Source organism: Alosa pseudoharengus, unplaced genomic scaffold (assembly GCF_046254945.1).
Source record: "Alosa pseudoharengus isolate Yale_2024_CS ecotype anadromous, Long Island Sound unplaced genomic scaffold, YU_APseudo_1.1 YU_APseudo_1.1_scf_4, whole genome shotgun sequence".
NCBI lineage: Eukaryota > Metazoa > Chordata > Actinopteri > Clupeiformes > Clupeidae > Alosa > Alosa pseudoharengus.
This window is the reverse complement of record NW_027468774.1, coordinates 8,096,078-8,113,577: the sequence shown is the minus strand read 5'-3', so window position 1 is coordinate 8,113,577 and position 17,500 is coordinate 8,096,078. Positions and strand designations below refer to the sequence as shown.

General features: G+C 45.6%; 1 protein-coding gene across 1 annotated transcript in view; it reads right to left on the bottom strand.

The window, feature by feature from the left end:
• The window catches only part of waplb (WAPL cohesin release factor b), a 48,191-nt gene that overhangs the window by 25,531 nt on the left and 5,160 nt on the right, over positions 1–17,500 (bottom strand). Inside the window, exons 3-5 of the mRNA XM_076267190.1 lie at positions 7,507–8,443; positions 3,480–3,868; positions 2,282–2,376 (exon numbers count right to left, since the gene is read on the bottom strand). Of these exons, the coding sequence (XP_076123305.1) occupies positions 2,282–2,376; positions 3,480–3,868; positions 7,507–8,443 (1,421 nt within the window). The remainder of the gene's footprint in view (positions 1–2,281; positions 2,377–3,479; positions 3,869–7,506; positions 8,444–17,500) is intronic.

Below are 17,500 nucleotides of genomic sequence, written 5' to 3'. Positions count from 1 at the left end.
GAAAGATGAGATGCTTGATTCAAGTGGCAGACAAACACACACACACACACACACACTTTATACCACGCTCACGCCATCGTGCAAGTGTGTATACACCAAACATACAGACTTTAAACACACATGGACCTCCAAAGTCATATGGCCTTGAAAAGAAAAATCAACAAACCTGCCCTCAATAGACTGCCAGCAGTCCTCAAACAGCAGGGCTGTCTGAGGATGCCAAACGAGACAAGCATGAGCGCGCGCGCACACACACACACACACACACACACACACACACACACACACACACACCAAAATTAACAAATACCAAGCCAAGGATATTAAAAGTGAAACACAAAGGGCATCGCTTGGCTCTGAGCACTCACTCACACACAGACACACACACAGAGACACTCACACACACACACACACACACAGACACACACACACACACAGAAGGACTTTAATCTGATGTGAAGATCTTTCCTGGCATTCTGCACACATACTGTGGAGGGGGGTCCCCCCCCACCCACCCAGAGTGAACTGGTCAGTGAGCCAGTGCTAAACACATACCAAATTCTCACCTCTCTCTCACACACACTTACACCCCCACCTATGCCTGTTGTGGACCTGACACTGAGCCAAGAAAACTGCCTTTCCACACACACACACACACACACACAAACACACATTCTCCCTCTCCCTTTTTCACACACACAATTCCACACACATCCTGCTGAAGCCACTGCAAACAAGGACTTCCAGAGGAACAGACAATATAAATCCATTCCATTTTAGATCACATAGGCTACTATTGTAATAATCCATTCCTTTTTAGATCACATAGGCTACTATTGTAATAATCCATTCCTTTTTAGATCACATGGGCTACTTAAGGGATAATGTATAGAACGGCGGTCATTATTGGGAAAATAAGTCCCGACAGAGCGAACAGGACCCCGACGCGCAGCAGAGGGGACTTATTTTCCCCAATAATGACCGGCGTTCTATACATTATCCTGCTTATTACATGGCTACTTGCCAAAACGAAATAATAAACTTCCCACGATATGACTTCGCCTACATAGCCTAGCCTTTTTGTTACCGTTCATCGTGGCATCTGCTGAGAAACATAGTTCGGAACAACACACGCTGCTGAACTTGAATAAAACATTCTTTAGAACACAGCTGATCAACCGTCTGCTTTCACGTTTGAATGAAGTTTTAGTCCTTGCGTAGTGATATGAAAGACGTATCAGAAGCACAAAACCCGTTGCCATTGACAGCAGTAATTATATGTTTGTAGCGGTAATTACATGAAAATATTTTACCGTAGAACTTTGGGAAAGCCCATTCAAGTCAATGGAGCGTTCTACTTGCTTTGTGAAGAATCCATTCCTTTTTAGATCACATGGGCTACTATTGTAATAATCCATTCCTTTTCAAATCACATGGGCTACTATTTAGAGATGCACCGATGCAATTTTTTGGGCCGATTCCGATTTCCGATTTTTCACAGAGCTTGACCTGCCGATACAGATTTTAGCTGATTCCGATTTCATTTCTTCTAACCATTTTACAGCACACACACAAATAATTACTTTCTATCTTTTATTTAATAGAACATGTTAATATAGACATGTAATCAACTTATCAATAATGAAATGGCTGTTAAAGAAATGGAACCGGTAAATGGAACATAGACATTTAATGAACTTATAAATAATGGAACGGCTGTTTCTTCTTTAAGTCTAACTTTAGCTGCAGTATCAAACTATAATGCTTCCCAGCGTGGGACATTCATTTCACAGACTACTAATATAAATGCACTATTATGGAACACCCAATTTTTTTTTCTTCTCACATCCAATATCCGACTAAAGATATAAGAACAATTTTCATGATACATTTGAACATGCTACCATGGAACATATTTTCATTTGCATTGATGAATTTATGGGAGGGCGAGGGAAAAGTGGGAGTAGGCTATCACGCAAACACAGGGGAGGAGAAGTGCTAATAGCGATTAGGTGCTCCACCACTGTGTAAGTGTAAGTGTATGTGAATGCGTGCGTGCGTGTGTGTGTGTGTGTGTGGGTGAGAGATAAATAGCACAGGCTTGCCGTGTGGGTGTTTTCTCCTGAAAAACTGCAGGAAAAAGTTCAGAAAGTTTGAAAAGCTGGTCATTAGAGACGTAGCAAGCAGAGAATCAGGACACGAGTCCACCATATTTTACAAACACAGTATTCTGTCAGGCAACAATCAAGAGACACACACACACACACACACACACACCCACCTTCTTGGGTCCGAAGATTTTGCGGCTGCCCTCTCGGATGCGCTCCTGAGGCGTGGGCTGAGCTCTGCTGCTCGCGAGCCGCTCTTCCATGATGTCTGCGGAGCATGGGGTCAAAGGTTATGGCAATGAATAAACACATTAGGGGTGTGACGATACACTCAGCCCACGAGGCGAGATGATACACGATACTGGGTTCACGAGAACGAGACGATACACGATACTGGGTTCACGAGAACGAGACGATACACGATACTGGGTTCACGAGAACGAGACGATACACGATACTGGGTTCACGAGTATGATACGAGACAATATTTTAACACTAGTGTTAAGAAATCTTCAATGATGAAATACCGGTATATTACTGGAAAAATAGCCTTTTATAGACTGAAAGTCACAGAATGCAAAACAATCCAGGTGTGCTATATTTTGAAATGTTTTAACTAGTGATATTTATTTAAACCGAGTACGAGTAGCCTGTTTACATTTGTTTACTTGCCCATACTGATGTTTCTACCACAAATATAATTAACGGATTGGAACACGTTATTTTTTCCCAATAACTCTAAAAATAAATAATAGTGAGTATCACATAAAATATGTAATAGCAGGCTATTTCACACTGAACTGTCTTGACATTTCATTTCATTGTTACCTCATTTTATGTCAGCAAATGATCAACAACACTATTTCGCCTCCAGATTATTTGTCCCTAGTCAGCAAAATCAGGCAAGTATACCATATGACTGTCAGTAGACCCTTGTAAAAGTGGTGTGGCTCCTTTAAGAGTTTTGTTTACTTCTCCCTCAACACCCGCTGAAGTGCAGAGCTACAGCAACACACTAGCCACCAAGTGTGTGCCACTTGCACAGGTTAGGTGAGCTATAGTTTCAATGGAGAACCATTTGTGTGATGGTGTGATGTAAAGCTAGGCGTTCTTAAAGTAGCGGCTATGCTGCAGTGTTTTAGGGGAAACGGTGTAATTGAGTGCTATTATTATTAAAGTAGCGGCTATGCTGCAGTGTTTTAGGGGAAACGGTGTAATTGAGTGCTATTATTATTAAAGTAGCGGTTATGCTGCAGTGTTTTAGGGGAAACGGTGTAATTGAGTGCTAAGTAGCGGTTATGCTGCAGTGTTTTAGGGGAAACGGTGTAATTGAGTGCTATTATTATTAAAGTAGCGTTCGCTCTGTCTGACCTATTCTGCTGCTGCTGGTCAGTCTGTCGGTCATCTCTCTCGGCACCGTCTGAATGACTGACGTGGACATGGCCACAGCGGTTGCCGTAGGCACGGTCGTCGTCGTGGAGACCGTGGACGTGGAGGTGGCGAGCGCCGCGGCCTTGGCTTTGGCCTCGGCCTTGGCCCTCTTCCTCTCCCTCCTCCTCTGCGCAGCGGGCGAATCGACGTCCTCGTCTTCGTCACTCTCGCTGAGGTCATCGAACCCAAAGTACTGGATCTTGTAGCTGGAGCCAAAGTTCGCCAGCGGGTCATTAGGGTCGTCGCCAGGGGCGTCCGCATCGTCGAAGCCAAAGAGGTCAAGCCTGGAGTCCCCCTTCTTGGATTTGGACTGAGCCGGCTTGGACTTACTGTAAGAGGGACACACACACACACACACACACACACACACACGTCAACCTTGAGAGTAAACAGAAGCTATGCAGAGGGTGAGAAAGGGCTGACCAGTGTGTGTGTGTGTGTGTGTGTGTGTGTGTGTGTGAGGGCATAACAAGCGTGATGAGAGCTCTCGGTGTGAAGGCCAGCCCACATTACAGCACCCGTGCAGTTTCATTTGTCATGCCACAAACAGCACAAACATGCCACAAACAGCACAAACATGCCACAAACAGCACAAACATGCCACAAACAGCACAAACATGCCACAAACACAACACACATGCCACAAACACAACACACATGCCACAAACACAACACACATGCCACAAACAGCACAACCATGCCACAAACAGCACAAACATGCCACAAACACAACACACATGCCACAAACACAACAAACAGCACACACATGCCACAAACAGCACAAACAGGACAAACAGGACAAACATGCCACAAACACAACAAACAGGACAAACATGACACAAACAGGACAAACATGAAGGAGCCCTTTCATTACCACTTTCGGCCAATCAGATACTCACTCATTCATTAATTTACTCACTCATTAACTCATTCATTACCTCCACTCACTCACTCATACATTAATTCACTCACTCCGCTAACTAGGGATGTAACGGTATGAAAATTTAACCTCACGGTTATAGTGACCAAAATTATCACGGTTTTCGGTATTATCACGGTATTTTTAAAAGTGTGTTCAATATGTTCAGAAAGCACTGATAGGCCTACACAAGCTGAAATAGTTTCAAAAAGTGTCCCGTTCAGTTTTTCATGTTTAATTGGCTATGTGCTTATCGCTTAACTTACCCTACCATGACTTGGAGGTTGCTATTACTGTTATTTGGATCCAATGAGTGAGACCAGGCTTGGAATTTCACCATTCTGGGGGCAAGGCGACTTGGCCTTCAGTTGGGCATATTTGGTGGAGGGCACAAAGGCCACATAGGCTATAAAAAATATCAAAGTTGTATAGCCTATTCACTGCAGTAGACCTGCATCACTGTATGAAACATTACAAAAACATGAAACATGACATATTATATAGAACTGCAAATCATCTGAACATCTAATATTTACAGATATCTAGGCTATATTTAACATTTATTTTATATTTGGCCTGTTATGAAATCATGTATTGAACAATTTAAGCACAGTTCAGCTTTAAGAAACTCAAATAGCCTAGACGCATGCTTAGCATTTTGTGATCTACTTTCACAAACTCTTTGTCAGCTGTCCTCTGATTTACCGATATATAGGCGATATTTGTAACATTTATTTTGTATTTGGCCCGTGTGTTCATGTGGAACAATTTAAACACATTGTAAAACTTAAAGCCCAAATTTGGAGACATCCATGCATGTCGAAATGTACTGCAAATTCAAAAGTGGATTACTCTGGAACGGCTAACTGTACAGGGGACTGCTTTACACCTTTATGTTCGGTAAGGTCTGCTGTTTATTCTGATATATGGTTTGTCATGTGTTAAACGAAAGGTTCGTGAAGTATTGAGAGGAATGGGTAGGGAGATGGACGAAAACCTTCAGTAGAATTTATGATTAAATTTAATTATATTATTTACGTTTCTCGCGAACCGTTCACCACAGCAATTCGCGGCTAACATCGTTTAAAAGCTGAGAAAAAGCTCTTTCATGTGATACTTGTGATGTCTGTGTGATGAGTAGGCTACTTCGCGAGTAGTTCAACTGAGAAGAATAGGTGAATTTCTTTCTTGCGCTGTCACTTTCTCCACTGCGTAAAATAAATTAATTTGCGCTGTGAATGCTAAGATTATTTTGACAGGCCATAGGCTAAATAAAATTCGCTATTAGTAGGATGCAAAGCAGAATATTGAAAGAAGGGCACCAAGGGCACCGTGGCCTGTAAACCTCTGATTTTCAAAGGGACATCACGGCCAACACAAGGGGCAAAAACGTGGCCGCCGTGAAATTCCTACCCTGAGTGAGACCAAAGTAAGTGTTCGAAAAAAACTTTAGGCTACTGTGTTCTTCTGATAACGTGAGTGGAATGGATTTAATGTGCACGCGAACATAAAAAGACGCAGAGTGCAAATGTTACAGTGCAAGTTTTGCGGTGAAAATGTTCCGCCTTTTAAAATCAGGTGTAGCCTAATCCAATTCGCAGTTAAAACCATCAATTAGGCTAGACAACAGAATCAGTAGGGTACCAATTTTGCTTCATTGTACCAGGCCTACTGTATGTCAAAAGCAGGCTCGGATGAAGCTGGGAAGGATTAAACACACGGTTTCAACACCGTGATAATCAACCGTGATAATTATGATATTTCAAAAGAAAACGGTAATTGTTATCGTCAACAATTTTATCACGGTTTATCATTATACCGGTAATCGTTACATCCCTACCGCTAACTAACTAACTAACCCCCTTTTCATTTATTCATTCCCTCCACGAACTCATTCATTCTGCATGTCTTTTTTATTTGGCTATTTGTATGTGGATATTCCCATTGGTCCTGAAAGAGCCGTTTCTAATAGACCTCTGAAGTTGGCCTACAAAAAAGAACCAAAGCTGCCATCTTTGCCCATTTAAGGAGATCCGGATGCTAATTGAAGCTAACTACCTATGGCATGTTGCAGTGTAAGTTAGCGCTGAGGTTTGCCATCTTAACGTACCGAAGATCGTAGGCACCACTTAAAGGCAGAGGACAAAAGTGTGTTGAGCAAAACCTCTGCATTTCAGACTTCTTCGTCCCCATGACAGTTTAACAGGTGCGATAATTCAAAACCCCCATGTTATGTCCCCATAGGAAATATGGCAAGATACCTGATCTCAGCTTTTTTTGTAGGCAGTCTTTCGTAGGCAGTAGCAGTTTTTTGGAGCAATCGTGGCAAAAGGGTTTCCGGTTCGATCCCCGACCAGTAGGAACGGCTGAACTGCCCTTGAGCAAGGCACCTAACCCCTCACTGCTCCCCGAGCACCGCTGTAGCAAGGCAGCTCACTGCTCCAGGTTAATGTGTGCGTCACCTCACTGTGTGTTCACTGTGTGCTCTGTGTGTTCACTAATTCACGGATGGGATAAATGCAGAGACCAAATTCCTTGTATATGCAAGTATACTTGGCCTAGAAAACTGATTTACGATTTACAAACTTCAGAGGTCTATGGCTCCACTCCCGTTCTGCCCACACATATCCACACACCACTGTCTCCCACCTTGTTAAGTCCACTCAATCCCTGCCCACATATGCCAACCCAATCCCTGCCCCATTGGTTCCCAAAGACTGGGTCGCGACCTACGGGTGGGTCGCAGGAGATTTTATTTGGGTCGCCTAGCAGGATGAGGAAAACCTGAGGTTGTGTGTTTGTACAAAACTGAGCGAGAATTGTACAGCTTTGAAAATATTTAACATTGTTTCATGTGTAATTGAGATTGCAGAATTGTGGGGGGCATAGAAAAGTTTGAGAACCTGTGACCTAAAACAATATTGGTGGTTGCATGTTAGATCTGAAGTGAAGTGGGTCACGATGGTCTGTCATTTTTAAAAAGTGGCATTTTAAAAAAGTTTGGGAAACACTGCCCTACCCACACATGTACACCCACTCCGTCCTCACCTTGCGGGTTTGGTGGTTGGAATCTCTCCCTTCTTCCTGAGGCGTCCGGCCTCGCCGGGATCGACCACCGTAGTGACCCCTGTTGCCACGGCGCCTCCTCCAGAGCCCAGGTCTGAGGTGAGGTCGACGCTGCGGTCGATCTGGTCCTGGATGGTGACGTTACAGGCCGACAGAGAGGAGGGGTGCAGCACGGTGAAGTCCCGCGTCCGCCCCGCCTGCCCCCCGCGGCCTGCGTGCAGCGCCTGAGTGACCTCTGACCCCACGGTCCCCGTGACGACGACCGGCCTGCCAGCGGCCTCCAGAGCAGCCGTGCCCGAGGGCTTGCCCTTGTTGGGCCGCCGGTACGTCCGGCAGTTGTTGCTGCTGCGCTGCAGCGCCGAGTACGACTGCGAGTGGTCCTCCTGCTCCAACGTCTCCGTGGGCTCCAGCGGCTCCTGCCGAGGGTCCGGTCTGCGGTCCCACGGCTCCTGCCGAGCGTCCGGTCTGCGGTCCCACGGCTCCTGCCGAGCGTCCGGTCTGCGGTCCCACGGCTCTTGCCGAGCATCCGGTCTGCGGTCCCACGGCTCCTGCCGAGCATCCGGTCTGCGGTCCCACGGCTCCTGCCGAGTGTCCGGTCTGCGGTCGCGCTCAGCGGGCACGCCGCTGCCGCTGGTGGTGGTGTTGGTGGTGGTGCTGGTGGTGGCCCGGCTGGCCAGCGCCCAGGAGAAGGGCTCCCGTGGGGCGGGGGCCTCTGGCGGGGCAGGCGTGGAGGTGGACGAGGACTGGAGGCCCACCAGCAGGTCCCAGGCGTCCTGCCGCGAGCCCAGCGTCTCGGAGCGGAGCGTGGTGGTCTGGGCGTGCGGGCGCCGGTCGCTCTCCGACGCGTTCTTGTACCAGTTCATGTGGCGGTCGGAGGAGTCGTCGGGCAGCCAGGAGGGGGCGCTAGTGTGACTCAGACCTGGGGAGAGGAGAGAGGGAGCCACAGCACTGGTCAGGAGGGGGACACAACTAAAGAGATCACTGACTTAAAGCTCATGAGAGGAAATGAGGGAAGACCTTAGTAAGCTATGGATTGCACTTGACATCTTTATGAAATTACACACACACTGGCTACAGATGTGAATCTATGTGCTTAGATATACACACACACAGACAGACAGACACACACACACACACACACACACAGACAGACAGACACACACACACACACACAGACAGACAGACACACACACAGACAGACACAGACACACAGAAACACACACACAGACACACACACACACACACACAGACAGACAGACACACACACAGACACAGACACACAGAAACACACACACAGACACACACACACACACAGACAGACACACACACACACACAGACAGACACACACACAGACACGGACACACAGAAACCCACACACAGACACACACACAGACACACACACACCTTACTAATTACTCTCTTGCCCTAAATGAGTCAAAACACTGTCTGAGAGCACAGGTCCCGTCTGCATAAGCACACAGCATCAGGTGGACACTGCCCTGGGTCAACAGCACACACACACACACATCCTCTAATTCCCTCCACCGCTGCTGCGGTCAGCGCAGCTCAGCAACACACCGCGGTCCAGTACGTCTGAAGAACACGACCTGGACCAACGCAGGAGGAAAACGAAGAGGCTGAGACACAACAAGGCGTCCAAACCTTCCTCTGAAGACATGACTCAGTGCTGAGAGGTCTGGGCGGGCGTTTCTGCCAGCACAAACACTCTGTGCTGCAGCGATCCACACAGTTAAACGCCACCGTCTGTCTCAAGGCCTCGCAGTGGTCAGAAGCTAGCTACAGCTAGCCTATTACATTAGCCGTTCTGTCGCTGCACAATGTTGAAGGGTGTGGGTTTGCAATCGATTCAATTCACTAAAACAATTTGCCTCTAACTGGAACTAATGTTAAAAAACGAAAAGTACTACGACAGATAAGGTTCCATGAACTTATAAAACTGATTAGAAACAAATTAAGTGATGTTCAGTGGGGGGTCTTTCCTAAATTGGCTTGATTAATAATAAATCTTTGGCCTAGTGCAACAAACGACTTAGTGCCTTTGGGAATGTCTTTATACTAGTACTCAGAGCAAAGCAGCAGTGCATTAATATAAAAGCAGTTGGCCTGGTTGGCCTGGCTTTGCCACACTTGGACCTCGACTAACGCTATAATGGGGGTTGACCTCACGGAACCTTGAGATCTGGAACACTGAACTAAGCCAACAGAGCAGAGCAGTGTTTTATATAAGCACAACCACAGAGCAAACATCAGAGAGAGAGAGAGAGAGAGAGAGAGAGAGAGAGAGAGAGAGAGAGAGGGAGAGGGTGAGAGAGGGAGAGAGGGAGAGAGGGAGAGAGGGAGAGAGAGAGGGAGAGGCAGAGAGAGAGGGAGAGAGAGAGAGAGGGAGAGAGAGGGGGGGGAGAAATACCTCTCTCATCCCACTCTCTCACTCATCCCTTTCTTTCTCCTCCTCCTCTCCTCCTCTCTCATCCCTCTTTCTCCTCCTCCTCTCTCATCCCTCTCTCTCCTCTCTCATCCCTCTTTCTCCTCCTCTCTTTCTCCTCTCCTCTCTTTCTCCTCCTCTCTCATCCCTCTTTCTCCTCCTCCCTCATCCCTCTCTTTCTCCTCCTCTCTCATCCCTCTCTTTCTCCTCCTCTCTCATCCCTCTCTCTCTCCTCCTCTCTCATCCCTCTCTTTCTCCTCCTCTCTCTCTCCTCCTCTCTCATCCCTCTCTCTCTCTCCTCCTCTCTCATCCCTCTCTCTCTCCTCCTCTCTCATCCCTCTTTCTCCTCCTCTCTCATCCCTCTCTTTCTCCTCCTCTCTCTCATTCCTCCATCATGTGTTTCAGGATTAGTCACTGATGCCCTCCTTCTGCATCAGGTGCTCTGCTTTTCGTGTGTGTGTGTGTGTGTGTGTGTGTGTGTGTGTGTGTGTGTGAGAGAAACTAGTCCTCTTTTCGTGTGTGTGTGAGAAACTAGTCCTCTTTTCGTGTGTGTGTGTGTGTGTGTGTGTGAGAGAAACTAGTCCTCTTTTCGTGTGTGTGTGTGTGTGTGTGAGAAACTAGTCCTCTTTTCACCTCTACCCCCCCCCCCCCTCACACACACACACACACTTTTACTCATTGTATACCAATCGCACTCCCATACAATCCTAATGACTCTCTCCTTGGTTCTGGTTCGCCCACACAATCTCTCATGCCCACCCACTGCAAAGCTCACTCACTCGGCTGCCCATACATGCCCATACCTGTGTCTTAATAATTCTCTCTCTCCCTCTCTCTTTGTCCCTGATCCCTCACTCTCACTCGGCTGCCCATACCTGTATCTTAATAATTCTCTCTCTCTCTCTCTCTCTCCTTTGTCCCTGATCCCTCACTCACATTTTCAAAGTTGGAAACTTTCCATGGGAATTAACGGGAATATATGGGAAATAACAGGAATAAACGGGAATTAATGGGAATAAACTGGGAATTTTTAATATGGCAAGTTAGTCTATAACAGGGAACTTAAATGTAGTGGACAAAACCCCATCTTGCAGTCTAATATTTATTAAAACAACCTGATTTAATGCAATTTCAGTCGAATTTCTACCCTGGACATATGTCAATCACATGCACACAGCAATCAGCATAGGCTGCTAGAAACCTATGGTGTGTTCATATGCATGAGGAAAAATTTTTCCAACAAATCAGATTTTGTTGTTGAGTGGTGTTGTGTATCTTGGGCAGTTCAGTGTGGCTAGTTTAGCACACTAGTAAACCATAGGCAGAGAATGGGATTCCCGCTAGCATGCTAGCTAGCTAAACGAAATACGAACATACAAATCCTATTGCTTATTACGAAACAAAACGTTAATGTTTGTATATGAAACAGTTTGTATGAATTAGCCAAAATTCCCAGTTAATTCCCGTAAATTCCTAACCTGACACCGCCAGATGGATTTGCTCCGCATATCCATCTGGGAACTTTTCATTGAAGAACTTCTGGGAAGGGGCGGAAATACTGGTTAGCTGATTGGATAAACCATCTGTCTATCACCACCTTTGTTGGTTATCGACAGGCCAAATCAACCAATTAGATGAACAAAGTATTCTTCTAATGCCGTAACATACAATTAAGTTAGGTAACGTTAAGATGTTTTAACTTACCATTTATGAACCTAATCAACGACAATTCCCATCGAGTTTTCACGGTAGGCCCTACACTTCTGAAGATAGTATATTCCTCCATTATGAACTGGAATCAGCCGTGGAGGATGTCTGTGTCGTTCATTCCTCCCAGCTGCATGGCTGAGACTCATAGATTCACAGATTACCCAGGAATACTTTCTAATTTGAATAAAACTTGCGCGATAGCTATGCTCATCTCTGTGGATGCAGTCATGTTGTTTGTTGCGTCACACCTCTACCCGCCTCAATGCCAACGCTGATTGGACGTTCGTTTGGTGAACTGCTCCAAATTCTGTTTAACGGAAAGTATCCAGACTGATCTGTCAGTAAAACCCTGAAGCTCGCGAGATCAGGATGGTCTCACGAGGCTAGTAAATTCCCATTAATTCCCATAATTTCCTTTAATTCCATTAAAGTTTCCAATTTGGAATATTTCCAAAATTCCCCAGCTTAACTTCCCATGGTAAGTTTCCGAAAAGTTTCCGGAAATTTACCGGAAATTTTCCGCCCCTTTGCAACCCTACTCAGCACTGGCCAGTGAAGACAGGCAGTGAGCGGAGAGGCCCATTTCCTTTTTCTTACTGTCCACTTCCTGTTAGGGACAACTTGGTGAAAACAAACGCCTGGAACGCACCTGAGGTGAACATGAATTACAGTCAGCATTTCTCTATGAGCCAGCGCAGCCAACACAGCCAAACACACAAACTAACGAGGAAACCCAACACAGCCAAAAACACAAACTAACGAGAAAACCCAACACAGCCAAACACACAAACTAACGAGGAAACCCAACACAGCCAAACACACAAACTAACGAGGAGCCAAACGATCAGCCCACCGGTAACTCTCTGTGCATTATGGTTTAAAGCCCTGGGATAAGAACTGATTGGGCTGTGATAGCCTTTTATTCTGCTATACCACGTCTGCATTACGCTTCACGTGGTCTAAAGAGCATCAAATATCTTTAACTCGCTGGGTTAATCTCCTTTAGTATGGTACATAGGCCTAATGTCGTGGTTGCTGCATTAAGCACCATCTGTGATGTGCCATCATGAGGAATGGCATAGATATAAGCCTGGCAAATGCCATCATGAGGAATGGCATAGATATAAGCCTGGCAAATGCCATCATGAGGAATGGCAGATATAAGCCTGGCAAATGCCATCATGAGGAATGGCATAGATATAAGCCTGGCAAATGCCATCATGAGGAATGGCAGATATAAGCCTGGCAAATGCCATCATGAGGAATGGCATAGATATAAGCCTGGCAAATGCCATCATGAGGAATGGAAGATATAAGCCTGGCAAATGCCATCATGAGGAATGGCATAGATATAAGCCTGGCAAATGCCATCATGAGGAATGGCATAGATATAAGCCTGGCACATGCCATCATGAGGAATGGCATAGATATAAACCTGGCAAATGCCATCATGAGGAATGGCATAGATATAAGCCTGGCAAATGCAATCATGAGGAATGGCATAGATATAAGCCTGGCAAATGCCATCATGAGGAATGGCATAGATATAAGCCTGGCACATCATGAGGAATGGCATAGATATAAGCCTGGCACATGCCATCATGAGGAATGGCATAGATATAAGCCTGGCAAATGCCATCATGAGGAATGGCATAGATATAAGCCTGGCACATCATGATGAATGGCATAGATATAAGCCTGGCACATGCCATCATGAGGAATGGCATAGATATAAGCCTGGCACATGGCTGTTGTGCTGACCTGCATAAGTCATCAACAAGGCTTAACTGGCATAGGGTATAGCTTATTGGCATTATAGCCTGTTTGGCTGGTAATGTTGTTTTGATGTATATTTGTTGTGTGTGTGGAACAGAGCGCTTCACAGGCCTGATGTGCTTTGTTGTGTGTGTGTGTGTGTGTGTGTGTGTGTGTGTGTGTGTGTGTGTGTGTGGGTGGAACAGAGCGCTTCACAGGCCAGATGCGCTTTGTTGTGTGTGTGTGTGGAACAGAGCGTTTCACAGGCCTGATGTGCTTTGTTGTGTGTGTGTGTGTGTGTGTGTGTGTGTGTGTGTGTGTGTGTTAGTGTGTGTGTGTGTGTGTGTGGAACAGAGCGCTTCACAGGCCGGAAGTGCCTTGTTGTGTGTGTGTGTGTGTGTGTGTGTGTGGAACAGAGCGCTTCACAGGCCGGATGTGCTTTGTTGTGTGTGTGTGTGTGTGGAACAGAGCGCTTCACAGGCCGGATGTGCTTTGTTGTGTGTGTGTGTGTGGAACAGAGCGCTTCACAGGCCGGATGTGCTTTGTTGTGTGTGTGTGTGTGTGTGGAACAGAGCGCTTCACAGGCCGGATGTGCTTTGTTGTGTGTGTGTGTAACAGAGCGCTTCACAGGCCGGATGTGCTTTGTTGTGTGTGTGTGTGTGGAACAGAGCGCTTCACAGGCCGGATGTGCTTTGTTGTGTGTGTGTGTGTGTGGAACAGAGCGCTTCACAGGCCGGATGTGCTTTGTTGTACAGCATTTGGTGACACAGCAGGGCTCCCCATTACAGCAGCCCACCACATATTCAACTCTCAACTGCGTCTTGTTGTTGTTGTGTCATTGTTTGCTGTGATGCACAGAACTCACACAGTAAGCTAGGAAGAAAGTAATCACACCCAAAGAAAATGAGGACACACACACACACACACACACACACACACACACACACACACACACACACACACACACACACACACACACACACACACACACACACACAGAGAGAGTTTCTGATAAGTTGTAGCGTAATATCTAAAGGGCTGAGCTAGCACATACGTGTCTGATAAGTTGTAGCGTAATATCTAAAGGGCTGGGCTAGCACATACGATGCCACGATAACACACACTGTTTCTGATAAGTTGTATCTAAAGGGCTGGGCTATACAATACAGTAGCGTAATATCTAAAAGGCTGGGCTAGCACATACAATACCCACAGTAGCGTAATATCTAAAGGGCTGGGCTATACAATACCGTAGCGTAATACCTAAAGGGCTGGGCTATACAATACAGTAGCGTAATATCTAAAGGGCTGGGCTATACAATACAGTAGCGTAATACCTAAAGGGCTGGGCTAGCACATACAATACCCACAGTAGTGTAATATCTAAAGGACTGGGCTAGCACATACAATAACCACAGTAGTGTAATATCTAAAGAACTGGGCTAGCACATACAATACCCACAGTAGCGTAATATCTAAAGGGCTGGGCTATACAATACCCACAGTAGCGTAATATCTAAGGGGCTGGGCTATACAATACAGTAGCGTAATATCTAAAGGGCTGGGCTAGCACATACAATACCCACAGTAGCGTAATATCTAAAGGGCTGGGCTAGCACATACTTGTCTGATAAGTTGTAGCGTAATATCTAAAGGGCTGGGCTAGCACATACGATACCCACAGTAGCGTAATATCTAAAGGGATGCATTTTCTAATGTCTAGAACTAACATGTAGGCACTCACAGATGCACATCAAGTAAAAACATAAATAATGACATTAATGAAAAGATTTAATTTTTGCCTTTTTTGAGACAAAACGCTTGTCCTGATTGAAACTCCCCATATGACTGGAGCAAAACGCTTGTCCTGATTGAAACTCCCCATATGACTGGAGCAAAACGCTTGTCCTGATTGAAACTCCCCATATGACTGGAGCAGAACGCTTGTCCTGATTGAAACTCCCCATATGACTGGAGCAGTGTAAATATGCAGCATTACACACGCCTGCTGTCCGGCATGCTCTGTTGGAAAATGTGTTGCACAACATTGTGGAAATGGCCAACTCCTCTTCCTGTGGCTATCAATACTCTTTGAAGGAGGGAGAAGTGTGTGTGTGTGTGTGTGTGTGTGTGTGTTTGTGTGTGTGTGTGTGCGCGTGTGCGCGCGTGTGGATGCGGTGTTGTGTTTGAGAAGAGGTGTGTTGTTCAGTGAACTACTCTGTCAACCATTCATTTAAAGCAGGGAGAATTCTGTTGAGTTTTGAGCGCATGTGTGTGTGTGTGTGTGATGTAAATTGCTATGTGAGCAGCAGCTCATGAGTCATGATGACCCTCGTACCATCTCGCACCTACATTATCCAATCGTCTTCTGGGCCGACTAGAAGCCTTTCCATGATTAGAGACTTGTTAAACACACCCTCAGCTTCTCTAGTGTCTCTCACACACACACACACACACACCTATCTCCGCTAAGAAGCTTCTCTAAGCTTTTGTCCACAGCATTCCTTTAATACAACACTAAGGGCCAATCTCAATTCTCTATTTTACCCCTTCCCCTTAGTTTTGCGTGTGCACGTGAGACGAAGGGCTATCATTTCTCATTTCGATCGAGGGGTAGGGATAAGGGCAAGGGGTAGATATCCCTTAAAACCAAGCAAGATCGGGAGCTTACTTGAAACCGAGGGGTAAGAGAACATACACCGCTCGCACCCGAAAAAACAAGCACACCGAGAGATTCATTGACATGAAATGTTGGCATTAATAAGGATTATAAAATTAAAATGGTAATTGTTTTATGTTGCATTCAATCTTGTGACCATATATTGAAGGTCCTGTTCTTCATGAGGAAGTTTTCAAAAATCGCTGTTTTGTGAATGTTAACAGCACATCATTAATAGCGTGAATGTCTCGCATTTTACATATTTCCATGTTTGATATAGCATACCCCGCGAATTGGCAGCATCCCATGTCAGAAATGTAAAGTCCACAGCAGCTAAATTCACTGAACTTTTTTACCGCCCGTCTGATATTTGCTGCATAGGCCTACTGCTGCCGACTCCTCCCATAGGCTATTACAGGCAGCCATTGCTTCTCATGTCAAGTAACGACCATTTGGATATTATTGTAAAATATCGAAGAAGTTGTGGGATGTTTACATAGCAAACTGCATGTTTATTTTGTCCCCCATCCCTGTTTCATTCACCCGGACCAGGATGTAGGCTACGAACGAACATAGGCACGTTCCATAGATATATACACTAGATGTTGCCTTCTGCTTCTCAGCATGCGTCAACACCGCCGCCATCTTTGTACAGGGATCTGAAGCGCTAAACTAGTTCTCCTGTATTGTCAGCGTTACCTATTTAGCGACGTTTGGCCATCCCCAGCGATAGAAAACCTTTTTAGCGATTAGCGACAAATTTGGGAACTTCTCACAATGATGGCAGATCGGCTTTTTTGTTGTTGTAATGTAAGAAAATCACCTCTCTCATGGCTTTGTCATTTATGAATTCAGCTACATCTCGTTTGCCCATGGCACTGACCCATGATTATAAAAGTAACGACTGGCGTAGCCTATGTAGTAGCAGAGGTAAATGTTCTACAGATCTACAGCAACTTCTGGTGAGATTACAACTTAGCCTACATGAGTAAACGAGACGAGGGGTATGTGGCCTCAACCAGAGCCTGTCTAGAAGAGCCTGATTACTTTCATTGTATCGAACCTGGTTGCAGTTTACTCATTGTTCCTCTAGGGGCCGCCGCTAGCTAGTGCAGAATGAATGGGAGTCTATGGGGCTAGACGGGTAAAATGTATCTTTATTATCGTCTTAAGCTTAGTTTTCTCTAGACTCAACCATAAATAAATGCCTGTCAGTTGGAACAACCCAAAATAATTGCTGAACGGTTTTATTCAGAGCTGAAAATGCAATGATAGCCTATTTGACAGAAGACAGGTTGCTAGAGACAAAATATTAGCTTTCAGTGTGGTACGATCTCTGTAAATTACGTTAATTCAAGTGTTTCAATCATCCCGCTCTCCCTTATGGTTGGCTAGTGTTCTCATTTCC